General features: G+C 35.1%; 2 protein-coding genes across 3 annotated transcripts; one reads left to right on the top strand and one right to left on the bottom strand.

Moving 5' to 3' along the window:
* Window positions 1–3791: 3791 nt before the first annotated feature.
* On the top strand, window positions 3792–13813 carry LOC135683511 (serine/threonine-protein phosphatase PGAM5, mitochondrial). Of its 2 annotated transcripts, none has more exons than XM_065198778.2 (4): window positions 3792–4498; window positions 5966–6179; window positions 6581–6711; window positions 12337–13813. In XM_065198778.2, the coding sequence occupies exons 1-4, from the start codon at window positions 4074–4076 to the stop codon at window positions 12485–12487; spliced, it is 921 nt and encodes a 306-aa protein (XP_065054850.1). In that variant the 5' UTR covers window positions 3792–4073; the 3' UTR covers window positions 12488–13813. The 2 variants fall into 2 exon arrangements, with proteins under 2 accessions (XP_065054850.1, XP_065054849.1); XM_065198777.2 differs by having other exon boundaries at window positions 3794–4498; window positions 6578–6711.
* On the bottom strand, window positions 10214–12247 carry LOC135694605 (uncharacterized). Its single transcript, XM_065213420.2, has one exon. It carries the CDS (start codon window positions 12146–12148, stop codon window positions 10499–10501), a length of 1650 nt encoding a protein of 549 aa, XP_065069492.2. The 5' UTR covers window positions 12149–12247; the 3' UTR covers window positions 10214–10498.
* Window positions 13814–15586: the final 1773 nt, after the last annotated feature.

The following is a 15586-nucleotide window of genomic DNA, read 5'->3' as shown; positions in this document are numbered from 1 at the left end:
GTTGCTTTGAATGCTTCATGCGCCTTGCTTGAGTGCTTTATGCGCCTTTTGTGTCTACTGGGGTAAGGCCAGTTTTACCAGTGATTTTGATCGTCATACACCCAGTGGAGCTTTCAAGAGCCAAAAATGGCTGAGATGTTTTGTGTTGATAATGATATGCAGCAGTGTCGTGAATCTATTGGTTAACATCTTTGGCAGTAAAGAACTTAGATCTGGTGCAAGAGCTGTTGTTATTCAGTAGATCTGTCAAAAACTGTTACCGAGAAGACGCAAAGTGATAAATCAAGCCAATGCAATGAAAGTTTAATTAAGAAAGCTTTGTTTCTCATTAAGTGACGCTAAAACGGAAATGAACAACGAGATTCCATGGATTAATAGGAGATTTTATTGCAGCATGCGAGACAAATACAGCACATTGCAAAGAAGATTTGATGCATAAAAATCCACAGGAAGCGAAAAACTTCTAGATTTCCATTCAAACAGATGGCTATTCTTATATTTTTGCAATTCGTCATATCAGTATTTTGCAAAGGAAACTAATGCGTTTGAGTATGTTTCCTAAGTGATTTAATTTCAAAGACAGAACCTAAAGATAATAGCATTATTTTCTGCTTATAAGTTATCCTCTATAAATATCCTGAAGTTAGCTTTCGTAGGTGGAAAATTTACTTGTATGTAGATGACTTGTCAAAACTTCTGATACATCCAGTACAATGTAATGTCAGAGTAACCTTATGGCTTGAACTTTTTAATATTCAGCCCAAAGGCAGAATTGTTTCACATTTGAATTTCATTTTGCATTTGCATTTTATTGGCTAATCTAAAGGATTTGAACCTGCTGATCACGAATTCGTTATTTGTTTTTCGATATTTTTTACAGTTTGTGAGATATAGCTCTTGCATGAATTGAATTAACCGACAAAAATTTTTCGGTTTGGTGACACTGTGACGCAATTTTGACGTCACAGTGTATTTCGTTAGTCTCGTCCATACATATCGAGCATCAGCGATTCGCAAACTAAACACTGCAAGTGATGGTACTCTCAGTTCTGTTCAATTGGCTTTTAGTTTGAGCATTTCAGACACCAATTCTGAAGCCTTGTTCATAGTTGCTCATCGTTTTTGGAGAACAACATGAGTATCAATTTCGATTAACTATACGCCAGGGAAGAGCTGGAACAGGAAGCCATAGCTTTGTGGGCCTACACAGGTGATCAAAACAAGGTCATGACACAGCATGGACACATTCCGACCCGCAGACTTAGAATGATTATAAACATTTGATATTTTTCTATCCTAAAAAGCTCCTGCTCTAGACTTAGATGCAGTTATCAACGCGTGACCATGACTTCTTCACGATTTGGTGGAAGATATATGAAATTTATGGCAAACGAGAGCCGCACATTGTGACGTCAGAATGTCACCAAACTGATTCGGCTTTTGTCTTTCTATTTCGTAAAGGTGCAACTTTAAAGGCTTATAACTTCTAAACTAATTGGAATTTTGCAAAAACAAAGACTTTGCCATAATACACGCACCAGATGCTAACTTTTTAGTCAATAAAAAAAATTATTTTTGGCTGGAGAGGCCCTTTAAGTAATCTAATTAGCACTTAAAATGTCATTCATGTCAAGAAGCGTTTTGAGTACATTAAACGAATTATCTTTGAGAAAAGTTACAGTATGCTCTTCTGCAAATATGGCATCAAGCAAATCATTTTTCACATCTGATTTCGTTCTGTCCGATGTTCTTTCGTAAAGCTACAACACGACTAGGACCTTTGTTGTCTGGTCACCGAAATGCCAAACTATACTCTTTATAATTATATTTATAGTTAATAAACATCTAAACTACTTCAGTTACTTGCGAAAAGGTAGCAAGGATATCTGTAAATCGAAATCATATCTGCTAGAGAGTATGATTCATTTTCGTTATTTCTTTAGCATCAATTTAATAATTTTATCTATTTTCTCTATTCATCCTATCAAAATTATTTATAACATTTGCCAGAAACATAACTCATACGAGGAAATATTTTCCCCATGGTCAAATAGGTGCCTATATGCCTGTTCTTGACATGATAAAGTCCCGGTGTCGTTGACGATAAAGTCAGTCCGACTTGCATGTTGTACGTCTCTTATAAGTTAAACTGGTATCTTATAAAATACTTTTTCGGTTGACATTATTCAACATAAACACCTACCTGACACTTAATGATGAGATGAAGAATAATCTGAAGCACGTAGCTACATATGAAAACACGTTACCTCTTTGCGCATAAATGATAGAAATTAACACCTCCCGAAAATAGAAAACTCACATTTTTGGGCCATTCTTCAATCTATAATTAGCTATTCCTACAAAATGAGAATGAAATCTAAGGGCCTCGCTATAAGCAACATAGATTTTGTGTTTTATTGCAATGCTTGAGAAGTTATGACATTGACCAGAAGCTATTATTTCAGCCGTGTGTATTATTATCTTGACGAGATTACTCCACAACAAATACAACTTTCGCATATCTAATAACGTCAACATAATTTATGTGGCCTTTTGCATTTTGCAACGGGTTTTGCCACTGTTTTCATGATTCTTGGAAATGCTATATGAGATACAATGCAATCTCGAGAATATGCAATTAGGATTGAAATGACTGGAGGTGTATGAATGGCGCATATTATCGAATGGATGTGTTATGGTTGTCAAAAATCGTTTTTAAATTGTTTTTTAGTTCAAACTAACTGGCTTTTTTCATACAGTTTAGGACTTTCCATGACCCTACAAATTTTCTACGGTGGTTTTGGAAGCACTATGTTAGAAGGAAACGATTGTATACAAATGCGGAAAGGACATAGTTAATGAATCAACACACAATCAACAGACAAATTTCCAGAAAATACTAGCCACTAGTTCATGCTTTGATCATTAGATTTGTAGAACTAAATATCACATGCAAATCTTTAAATATTTCAATTTGACTTGAATCAGAATTTCAATTGAATCAGAATTCTGATTCAATTTCACCGAAACATACAAATTCATTATTCACTACGTTTCTACTCGCTATGAATGGTTAAGCTTATTTAAAAATTTCTTTGCATGTTCATTTAACGAAAAAATTCAAATTTATTTTCAATAAAAACAAACCAAGGCTCAATTTAAAAGAAAAAAATACCAATCTTTCTAGCCTTAGATGGAATCTTTACAAAGCAACATATTTTGGCAATAAACACGCATGTGAACAAAACGGAGCCGACAACAGCTTTTTAACGATGCTGCTAAAACTGTTAATTACTGGATTTAAACATTATTACTAGTATTTAGCTATAAAAAACTTTATTACTTTGGTACTAATCTCTGGAATAATAAGCCAAAGGAGATTTTATTGGGCCAATCTCAGACTTGTAAAGCCTATTTTTAAACTACTCTGAAAAGATGTTGCTTTTTAAATGCAAAGAGCCTTTTTATATTAAGTAAGGCATATTTCAGTAAAAATCGAGAACATCCTCTTGAACACAAGAGTATTTAATGATGGGCTTCTGTCATGGGTTTGATTATCTGCGCCCCACCCCATCAAGAAATTCCACTTTTAAGACGGACAATAATGTTTTATGTTGGATATAAACCCATCTAACTTAAAGCTCACTTATCATACGTATGTAATTTTGTTTAATCAAACCAGTTTAAGTATTATTTATACATTGTTATACCAATTGTGCGAGGATTGACTTTTTTTACTCAAGAGCAGCAAATCCTTTAGAGACCTCGTTATGAAGTTTGTTCCTGGAACGAGGTAGTGTTCAAAGTCCAAGTTGTTAATGGGACAGGTAAGGTGGCAAATGGAAGGTGACATGTTGTGAAAAAAGTTGATGCTAAAAACCCGGCAAACAATTTGTGATCTTAGTCAAAAGATTTAAATTGTAATAGCCGTGAAATTTTGCTATCAAAATATTGCCATTGCATCCATGCTATAAGGTCACTTATTTTGTTCATATTTTTAATGGCCTAGCCTAGATCCGTATCTGCGAGAGGCCACAACAAGGTTTTGTTTGTTGACCACAATCAGGTAAAAAATGGCTCGCTTTCGTGCATCCTTCGGACGAATTTTAACAATTGGTGGATTGACGGCTGCTACAAGTTCTGTGGCTGTTTACAACGCATTTGTAACTGATAGAGCCTCAGCACAATCTCCGATATTAGATGCCCCGGTTGAAACTCTCGAAGAACGACTGAAAGCAAAACAGTGGGACTCTGATTGGGATAGGAGGAATTTCGGCGATATAAAAAGGATAATCGCGTCAAAAAACCTAAATGTGATTGATGATACTGTGTTGAAAAAGAATTTTTCAGTTGAAAGTGACAGCTCGAGCGGTGAAGAAGATGCAACAGAAGATAAGATAAAAAAGCCAAAAGCAACCAGGCATTTGATATTTGTTCGCCATGGGCAGTATAACAGTGGTAAAAGTGATGACGAGAAAACATTGACTGATCTTGGAAGGTTTGTATTATTTTCATTGCGCAGAACTGCAGGGGAAATCCACATAAGGAATAAGCCTGTCTGCACCTGGCACTGACACTACAGTCGGTGCCTGATTTAGGACAAAGAGGCCATATGCTAGTCAAGATATGATATGAGGCCCATTATTTGGGTTTTGAGTAGGTTAGCCTGGTATTGCTACCAATGCAGTCTAGCATATATGCTCAGGAAAACAGTAGTCTCCAGGTATAGTCACATTAAAAGTTGCTCAAGAACAGGTGACTTGTAACATGACTTAATTGATAAGTTTTGCTCATTTGGGTCTAAATTTTATGTGATCAGCAGTGTTACTCTAAGTGCAGTGATTATATATGGGGTCGACTGTATAAGGAGGGGTTAGCACATAAATTATGGCCTGATCAGTCATTACTTCCAAGTTTAAGGCAAATTATTCAATTATCAGGGGTCCTTCTTAGAGAATATTTATTGGGATTTTGTGGCTTAATTAAGATATGTGAGCAATAGGTACATTTACAAAACATATTGATAATATTTGCTCTCAAGCAAAAAGGAAGAGGAACTGCAATGGGAGGCCCTTTAAATCAAACAAAGCCAACAAAATAGATACCATCTTTGAGAATGCCTCAATACTAATCAAACCAAAAAGATTTATCAATAAAAAAGTCCTCATATGATGGCCATAGAGTGCCAGCACACACCAACGGGAGGGTGTCATTTCATCAGTAGATTGGCAAAATATCTTGCGATAATTGTTTTATAAGTTTAATCTTGACTTCCTATAGGTTAGATCACCATATGACTGGAAGATCCTGCCCCCAGCACGACATGTCAAGTGACCCAAAACACATGCTCCTCCCTGGTGGCATTAACTGCTGTTAAACCTCTGCGCGTCTAACAGATATAATATTATGATAGAAACATATCACTATAAAAAAAGAGACAGCGACCAATTTTTAAAAGTTTCTCTTTCTAGCTTGTGCCTTGTTCTTGAAGGTATTTAGTGAAATGTTCTTTTGTTCACCTTGAAGGTTTTCCTATCTGTAGGTTTGTTTTTTCTCTTTTGGCTGAAAAGTTAGAAGCCCTAAAATTCTACTGGATTGCAGCAAACACTTTGCATCTCTAAATAACTCTCCTTCTCTCATTTGTCAGCAATAAATTATGTTCTGGAAATCTTTGCCTGCTTCTTCATTCATTTATTGTTTTCCAATAAGGCACCTAATTATTTATATCCATTTTGTTATCAGTGAGAACTATTACTTCATTTATCACTCACTTTAATCATTTTATTTGACACATTAAATTCAATATTGACACCTTCTCAAAGTCACACAGACGTTGAATGTTTTGTTCCAGGTCTTTAACTTCTAGCAAGGCTAGCTTATTTACCCCCAAACACACTTTCGGTCTGCTCATTGTAAAAATATTCCTAAAAATGAGAGAATTAATATGTATTCAAATTATTCATAGAAAGCAAGCAATTAACACTGGCAATAGGTTGAAGTCCTTGAACATAAAGTTTGACAGAATAGTTCATTCCACCATGACAAGGGCCAAGGAAACAGCAGAACTAATAAAAGAAAGTCTGGATGATGTAAGCTGTGAGAGTTGTTCTTTGCTGAGAGAAGGAGCTCCTTGTCCCCCAGAGCCAAGCTCATCTAGTAATTGGAAACCTGAGCGTTGGGTGAGCATTTTTGAATGTTATTATTTTTGTCATTTTGAGGAATTTCGAGGCCACTCTTGCTACATCCACAGAACTCTTCAAACCAATCCACTTCCACTTTTCAAATAAGGCAGCTACCTGTTTTCTGTTAACTTTGAAATTTAGGGAAGGTCTTGATAAAAAGGATCATCTTAGAATTGCAGGGTAACACTTTTCAAATAGTGAGAAATTTTGGATGTGTCATCCATTGAAAATTGTTTAAAACATTTGCATACCTGTCAAATATGATCAATAGATAGAAGCACCTATGAATGTATAAATTTTAATATTAATTAATCTTAGTTAATTTAATATCCTTAAACCTGCTTAGTGTACATATTCTGCCAGAAAAGTTATTGTTGATTTTTTCTTATACCAAGGAGTATTTTCAAGATGGTTCAAGAATAGAAGCAGCATTTCGTAAATACATCCACCGAGCAGATGTCAAGCAAACAAATGATAGCCATGAGCTGATAGTTTGCCATGCCAATGTCATTCGATATTTTGTTTGTAGGTGAGTGAACCTACATCATGATTCTCTGCTAAAAATTTTTTGCCTGTCATTTAGTGCTTTTGCCATATAGGCAGAGCTGCACACATTTTGTTGTGTAGAACTGAATAGCTCTAAGTTATATTTTTGAGTTTTATGCCTAATGCCATCATAAGGCTACTGTTAACGTGTAGGATTTGACCTTTTGTTCTACAGCAGCTATGCCTCACAGATTTTCAGAAGAAAGAATGCCTTGTATAGTTTGCTTTTCTATTCATGCGCTATATAGATGACCTCCCGGCCTCCAAAAGCATTTCATTGGTTCTTTTGTTAACACAGCTTTCTTATTGTGAACCAAACGATTTTTGACAGATTATGCTGGAACATACCAAAATGTATTTTCACTACACTACAAAGTTTAATATAAGAGCAAGTATTCTTAGATTTGTGGTGATGAAGTTTGAATTATTGGCCATATTTAATTAAAGGTGATTTGTCAAAGATTGTATTTTCTCTATTATGGAGCACCAAAACCCAGACTATATGGAGTAATTTTTCTTCCTTTGGTTAATGGTTGGTCCTTTTAAAGACAACCCTGGACTCCTGGCTAGACGAACCCTCAGCATTAATGAAATCACATTTCTATTCATACAGCAGCTTGTACGTAGGAGCTGTTGTTTGGTTTCATTGTGCGAGTTAGCTGCTCTTAATGATAGCCCCTACATAAATAAAAATGCGATTCTATTAACTGAAATGCAATTTTTCCTGTTAATCAGAGAATCATTCCTGTTAATCCTTATAAGTGCTACCTATCAAAATAAGGCAGTATTTCTAGAGCAAGTTGTTAGAAAAGAAGCTTCAGTACTTTTTAAGAAAAAAGTATCGTTTGACACTATGTTTTGGGATGCACATCCCGTTGTAAACTATTATATGATTAAAAATTCAACCAGTTTATGAATCTAACTTGTTTGTGTGTCAGGAAACTATTGCTTAAGTTTTAGTTCATAATAATTAACTGTAACTGAGACACTTTTAGGTAGATCTTGATAAAAAAAATTTATTTTAGATTTCCTCTATTAAAAGCCAAAAGAACTTTGAAGTTAAGTTGAAAAGTATACTTAGTGTTAAAGAATTTTTTATATGAGGGATCAATTTCATGTCTACAAATCACTCCTGATTTCATATTATCTAACAGTTAGCTTGTGGACCATTTCGGTCATCAAAAAGGGGGGGGTTTAAAGGGCGATTCCAGACTCCTTGGAATCTATGACAAACTTCTTCTCCCTGCCAGCTGCCCCTGACTGAACTAGAAATTATTTAGGTAATTAATACACCTTTCCCGAATTCAATTGGCCTCGTATTCGAGTCAGCTGAAATCGAGGACAAGCTTGATAAACAGCCCGACTTCCGCGGAAATTTAGTAGGTTGTCTGGTGAGTAGTGTGGTGCGTGATCTTGTTCTTTTCTCTCAAACGTTATAGATTTGATTTGGAAGAATCATTATCTTAAAAAAACTAAAACAGAAGTTATGGCAGTAGATTCAAATGTTTATCCTGGTACCTCGCAATGTCGCCCAGCTGAACTTGATGGTGGCGGGTCAGGCGTATACTGTTGCATCCCACTCTGTAAAAACGCTACATACAACCGAGAAAAGCAGAAGTCAGGTATCGGTTTTTTCAGATTCCCGAAGGATAAAGAAATGAAGGTTAAATGGATAAACATGATAAAGCAATTTCGACGAAGCGGAGGTGCTGATACGTTTAAAGTGACAAGCTCGACTGTAGTATGTGAATTTCACTTCAAAACCAGCGAGATAAAAGTTTCTTCTGGTTACGGAAAAAAGTCCTTGGTACCTGGTGCTGTTCCAACTATTTTCAAATTCAAGCCAAAGATTAGCAAGGCACGCAAAGCTCCACTTGACCGCAGTAATATGCCAAGTTCCAGTAGGCCAGTTTCGAATGAGTCATCAGAAGAAATGGAAGTTGAGCTTCCGGAGACCGGCAATGTTCCAGGTTGTTCAAATTGTGCATGTCACGAACAAGAAATTGAAAAATTGCAAAAAGAGAGATCCTTTCTAGAAGAAGAGCTGCATGAATTGCGAAGAGAGAACATTTATATTAAAGAAGAATTGGAGTCTTTGAAAACTAATTCTATTTACAATTTCAGTAACATTTCAAGCTGTCCTGAATTATTTGTTAAAGCTACTGGCCTAGAAGTGAAAGCTTTTCAAGATTTGTTTGTTTTTTTGAAACCTGGAGAAAATTGCAACAACATTAAATTTTATGAAACTATAAAACGTGCAGAGACCGACAACAATGCCACAGCAAGACCCACATCAGCATTCCCAGGAAAGAAACGTGGCCCAAAACCAAAATCTGAACCAATAGATCAACTGTTTATGTGTTTGACATGGTTAAAAAATGGGTTTACTTTGTCACACATGTCTTGGTTGTTCAAGTTGCCAAAATCTACAATTTCTCGACATCTAATATCTTGGATAAATTTTCTCTATTTCTCTCTTGGCAGTCTTCCAATCTGGCCATCAAAAGAAGTGGTCCAAAAGTCAATGCCTGCATCCTTTAAGAAAACTTTTCCATCAACACGCTGCATAATAGACTGTACAGAGCTATTTTGTCAAAGACCTTCATCACTTGCCATTCAAAGTAGTCTCTACTCTTCCTATAAACATCATGTCACCTACAAAGCATTAATTGGCATTGCTCCTTCTGGTGCTATAACATTTGTTGGCCAGCTCTTTGATGGTTCCATTTCTGATAAGGAAATTGTTAAGAGAAGTGGTATTCTTAATAGTTCGCTGTGGGATGAAGGAGATAGCCTGATGGCAGACAGAGGCTTTACAATATCTGAAGACTTGAAACCTTTAAAAGTGCAGTTAAATATACCTGCATTTCTTGGTGGAAGAGACCAGTTATCTGAAGAAGAGGTCTTGAACAGCCAAACTATTGCATCTGTGCGCATTCATGTGGAGAGGGCAATTCAACGAGTCAAAAAATTCAGGCTTATCAGAAATGAAATACCTTTGGTTTTGCATGGCTCAGTAAATCAAATTTGGACTGTCTGTTGTCTGTTGTGTAACTTTATGCCCCCCTTGATACAAAATAAAGATTTATCTTAATATAAGTCCTCAAGTTAAAATTACTGTAAACATTGTTTTAACACTACCGTAAATCCTTGAATTGCCCCCCCTTGAAAAAGCCCCCCTCGAATAAACCCCCATCCTAGAACTACAAATTGTTATAAGCCCCCCCTCAAAAAAGCCCCCACTCTTACCCTAAATTCTCGAATTGGACCCCTCAATTTGATGATTTTTGCCATTTGAGGTTGTCTATGGCATTTTATTGAATTACCACAACAAATTCATACTTTTGGTAATAATTAATTAAATGCTCATAAAGAAACTCCTACTAAAATAAACAAGGTCTGTTAATGATATCTTCTTAATGTCTACAATAATTTTATAAGCTCCCCTCATACTATAAGCCCCCCCCCTCGAATAGGCCCTCATCCAAAAATATCAAAAATAAATAAACCCCCAAGGGGCTAATTTGAAGATTTACGGTATGTTATATATATCACATGTGTTATAAAAATATCAAGCTTAAATTTTCACCATAAATCTTGATCTCTTTGTATAAATTCATCAATCAAACAGGTTGTTTTTTTTACTGAGAATCTAATTCATTAAAAAAGCTATATTATTAGGAGCTATTGAATATGAATAGAAAATATTAGTTATGGAATATATATTTATATCAAGTACCTGCATTCACTTACTTACATTAAAATCTAACTTACTTTGAAATTAATAATGGTAGCATGTATTTTCTATAAAAGATGTTTAGTTTCTGAATCACATTTACAAAATATTCATTATTAAATGGAGTTCTGACAATTATCAAACCTTTAAATGTATATACAATAAAGTCACAATAAGGAGCACCAGATAGTCCCATTGCCATTTGGATTTGTGTATAATAGCCATGTTCTCTTTTAAGCTCTGGCTTTCCATTTACCAAAGAAACATAAAAGCTTTCATCAGCCATCAGGTCATCTGGGGTACTCTTCCTTTTGGTTTTAGGACATTTGATTTCCAAGAGACCAGTACCAGCCTCTGTATTATCACTGACAAGTCTGTCAGGACTAGCAGCAAGCCAGAACAAATAGGGTTGTACAACAATACCAGTCTCACGTACTGCTGCATCATGCCTCAAATTATATTTTAAGTACTCCTCATACTGCTTTCTGGCCACAGGTTCATTCATTATCCCATGCTTGAAGGCATCTTTCACCAGTTGTGGAAGTTCTGTTTCTGGCTTTGGATTTAGAAGCTGATTTGCCAGAGCTTCAAAGTTCCGTTTGCGATTTAAAACTTTGCTTGCATTGCTAGAGGTAAGACGCCTCATTCGAATTTCATGCCACTTTTTGCACTGACTTTGCGAAACAGTGTCTTTTTCAATTTGGTATGAATCTGCTTCTGAAATTCGTATTTCATCAAGAAACTCAATTTCTTCCTCTGTAAGTGTTCCCCATTCACTTGGCACAACAAGATGATCTGGTGGTAAGATCTTTAAAGGTAATGGGGTGTAAGAATGTGTTGTGTATTCACGATATTCAGAGCGAGGGATATTTGTAACAACTGTAATAGTTGAAGAATGCACAGGTGCTAGTTGATGAGCTAAAGTGGATCCAACTAAAAACTCTCCGAACCTTGTATTGCTCATTTCACTCAGGGAAAAATCAATGCAGTGAGCAAAACCAATTTTTTCATCTTTTTCAGCAAGCTTTGCTTCCATGTCCAATGCTCTTATCTTTAGATCAGACTTGCTTTCGTTCAATCTTGCATCATATACTGTGCATGATATTCCCCTCTTATCCCCCAACTTTTTAACAGTTTTTGTCATGGCTGGTTCTTTTGTGGCACCATTTTCTTCAGGAATTCCCCATTGTCTTGTCTTACTGGTACACGCTATCTCCTCTGGCACAATTATCAATTGATTCAACGAGTAATCTGCCAATTCAAAAAGTAAGGCCATAACGTGGTTGCAATATCCGCTCTTTCCGGCAGGACAAGAGCACTTTGATGAAACAACAAGGCCAGTTTCCCGGTCCAGCGAAACTTCAACTCTACGAATTTCTTTTTTCATGCTAGCCTTACATTTCGCTTTGACATTAAAGTGGTTTTCAGAAACAGTGGTGAAAATACTATCAGCCGACAGATACCTCTCCTCTTTGAATTTTCTACCACGGTCCAAAGTTTTGATAATTGCGCTGCCTTTACCACTAGATTTTCTATGGATCTCTATCTCCTTGATAGAGAAAAGTGGCATTTCCTTCAAGCTTTTCCCCCAAACGATATTTACATTAGATTCTACCTGAGATTCTGCAACTTTTTCCACGTTTTTACAAGGAAACTTGGCCGAAGAAGTATTGTCGACATCCATGATTTCCGCTACAAACAAATTTTGTCAAGCTTGTCCTCGATTCCAGGTGACTGGGATACGAGGCTAATGGAATTCGGGAAAGGTGTATACAATGCTGCCAGAATAACAAAACACAAATAAAGAGCATTAGCTGTAATAGTCATCCAGTCCCAATGAGCAGTAAATATTAAATTTGAATTTTTTTGTAGAGCTCTGCAATTTCCACCAGAAGGATGGCTTCGAATGAGCATTGCCAACTGTGGTCTAACTCAATTGACAATCAGGCCAAATGGAAGAGTCAGTTTGAAGTCACTGGGGGATGCTGGTCACCTTCCACCTGATCAGATTACTTTCAAGTGAATTTGAAGTAGTAATTTGATTACACCCAAGTTAATTTGAAATAATTTGTAAATATTTTGATTTACTGGTTTCATTCTCATTCACTTTTTGCAGGCCGGTACAATTAAAAAGAGCAATAACTTAGCTTATTGAAGGAATACACAATGCATCAGATACCTAGGTTTAAGTTTATATTTTGTGTACTCTAATGTCATGAGTAAATGCCCCCTTCATCTTTATTTGTTTATGGGATTTTTTAAGACCCCTGGGCATTATTTCAACTCTTTTCTCATCAACAAAACCTTTCACTAAAATTAAAAATTCTAAGTTCCTTAGCACGCCTTCTGCAATACTTAAGTTCATAAGGGGGTCCCCCTGTTTATTAACTTTCATTTTAATATTAACATTATTTCCATATTGTATTGCAGTATTGCATTTATGATGCCTAATATTTTCCCATGTTTTGTCACAAATTTCTCCTGTAAATCAAAATTGAATCTGAGATTTGAACTACACTTGTGTATCAGTAAACAGTACAGCATTGTGATACAGTAGGATCCTGACTAGTTCATTTGATGTTTCTTCTCAAGCAATCATTTAATTGCATTCTGGTGTATTTAGTGTCTGAAAAGTTTCAATTACCTTTGAGCAGTTACATTATGTTATAAAAATTGTATAGTGCATTGAAAAAAGGAGTTGAGGTAAGGATTAGGAAGTGAAAGGTTATTGGTGGTGGAGTAATGAGTGACTTGTGTTTAGATTTTGTTGATCATTAAATGTTTCTGAATAACTATGTTGGGAGCATATCTGTCAATGCTTTAAAAATCAATCTTTTAAAATACAGTAAATGGAAAATTTTTCCATTTTTTTCTCAAATAATTCTAAATTCATTCTCAAATTAAGCTTCTACAATAGAACTATTTACATTTTGCATCCCAGGCACAATTATGTGCATATTCACTTTCCTCACATTTCTTATGCAAATGGGTTGTTTTTTTAAAATTATCAATAGAAATGAAAGAAACTTTGCTAGAGCAGAACTCGGTCTTTAATGCCACTTGTAAGGGAGATAATTTGCTCAAAACAATGCATTGCCACAAAATTGTTCAAGCTATATTTGGCAACTTAAACCACAGTATCTAGTTTCCCTAAATCTAGCTTTGAAAAACTGAGTTATTATCTTGTTTTTTCTTTTTGACAATGCAGTTGTGATTTCTTTGGCATTCAAGAATAATATTATTCCAAGACAACTGCTTATAGCATAAACTTAACTCAAGCATTAGAACTGTACATACTTTTGTGTAGATGATGATAAGATACATTTTTATAAATGTTGATATGATCTCATTTGTTGTTTTGTTTCCGACTCAATTCTTGTTGATTTGCATAATTCCAATTTGGTTGCTGATATGAATAACAACGCTTCAACAAAGTGTCAACTGTCAATTGAAAATAATCCTTTTTTTAAAAAAAACTCAATTTCTCAGTAGTTTTTAACTGAAAGCAGAAAACTAGCAAGCTTTTCTGTGATATTTTTCAATTCAAGAAGCTCCATGTTTACAATTATTTCCAAATTGATTAAGAATTTATTAAATGTGCAGACAATTGTGGACAATCTGTGAAGCAAAATCCAGAAAAATGCTTGTAGCTTCTAAATGATGGAATGAAAATCAACTACAAGGCCAATTAGATATTATTTGTAGTAACTAATGCTAAGCCCTGAATAAATAGGAAATATCTTTGAATAAGAGACTGCCAAGCTAACCTAGGTTCTTATATACGAGGTTCGACTTTCTAAGTGTTTCTATTAAGTGTTCAACATAGGTATATCAAATAACAATATGTACCAATAATTATTTGAATAGAATAAAGGAAGAAATCGATTGAAAGTATATTTTCAAAAATTTTTGAAGCAGAAAGCTTTCAGAATTAAGACAGAGTAAAAAACAAGTTCTTAGCTGAATGAAGTGAAAAAGGCCCTGGTGCATTTCATTCTTTGATCTGAATAAGAAATTTATTTCCAAACCCAAAAAAGCAAGCTCAGTGATGAGTTGCTCAATGTAAAATGACACCTCCCGCAATAGAAAATTGCGCTGAAGACACTAAATCAAAACGCAAATGCTGTTCCATAAAAAACATTATTTGATACCGTAAAATTGAGTTTTAACAAATAAGTTTTTGCTACTTTCGTTCAAACGAAGTCTGGATATGCTTTTCAAAAGAAGTCTGGATATGCTTTTCTCGATCAACCACAAAGAAAAAGGTCTGAGCAAGTAGCGATGGTTACGAGATGAAATGCATTCTCTAATTTTTGACGTCATAAACAATGATACCTAAATATACGATAACGGAAAGTGAGCATCCCAAAATTCACACGATGGTTTATTATTATCTTAATATCACGTTGCTTGCTTGCTTTCAGTTTCGCATATAGTTAACTATTTCTTGTCATGAACAGTTCTCTTCCTTTTTGTTGTTTTCTGTGCTAAATGCTTCCTATTGCCAATGTTTTGTTTTCATTTACTTTTTCTTTGAGCTGATTGTCATTTTCTGGTTGCTTGCTAAAAACTGTGAGAATTTCGCATTTGCTTACTGCCAGGAGTTTCAACAATGTTTTATCTTTTATTTATTGTCTATAGACAGATGTTCATCCGAAGTTTCTTACAAAAGATAATTTAGTAACAGATAGAGAAGAGATTTTCAGTCTACGCATATAATAGTGTTATGATAAATCTGAAACAAAGAAAAACGTTTTTGAATAAAGTGATGCAAAGTGAGGACACGATTTATTGTCAAAAAAACAAGCAAAAAAGGTTTATGAATATTCAAATAGATATGTCGAGGAGTAACTTAATCTTTTTTACATAAAAAAGGCCGAGAACAAATTTAAAGCACTTTAGAGATAATCATAACTACAAATAGAAAGGGCGAAACAAAGATTTACATACAGGGTTGAAATGAAGCGAAATTATCTCTAGGAAGATCAGAATGAAGAAGGTATAGGCAAGTTTAACATCCATGACAGAATGAATGAACAAAAGATAGTTTTCAACACTGGTGACATAAATTGAGTCAGAGAAACAAAGAAGGTCTAAAAATCTCCACTTTCTATATTTTTAA

This window comes from Rhopilema esculentum, chromosome 7, assembly GCF_057945365.1.
Source record: "Rhopilema esculentum isolate cy_ngs chromosome 7, ASM5794536v1, whole genome shotgun sequence".
Lineage (NCBI taxonomy): Eukaryota > Metazoa > Cnidaria > Scyphozoa > Rhizostomeae > Rhizostomatidae > Rhopilema > Rhopilema esculentum.
This window is presented reverse-complemented; position numbering and strand designations above follow the sequence as displayed.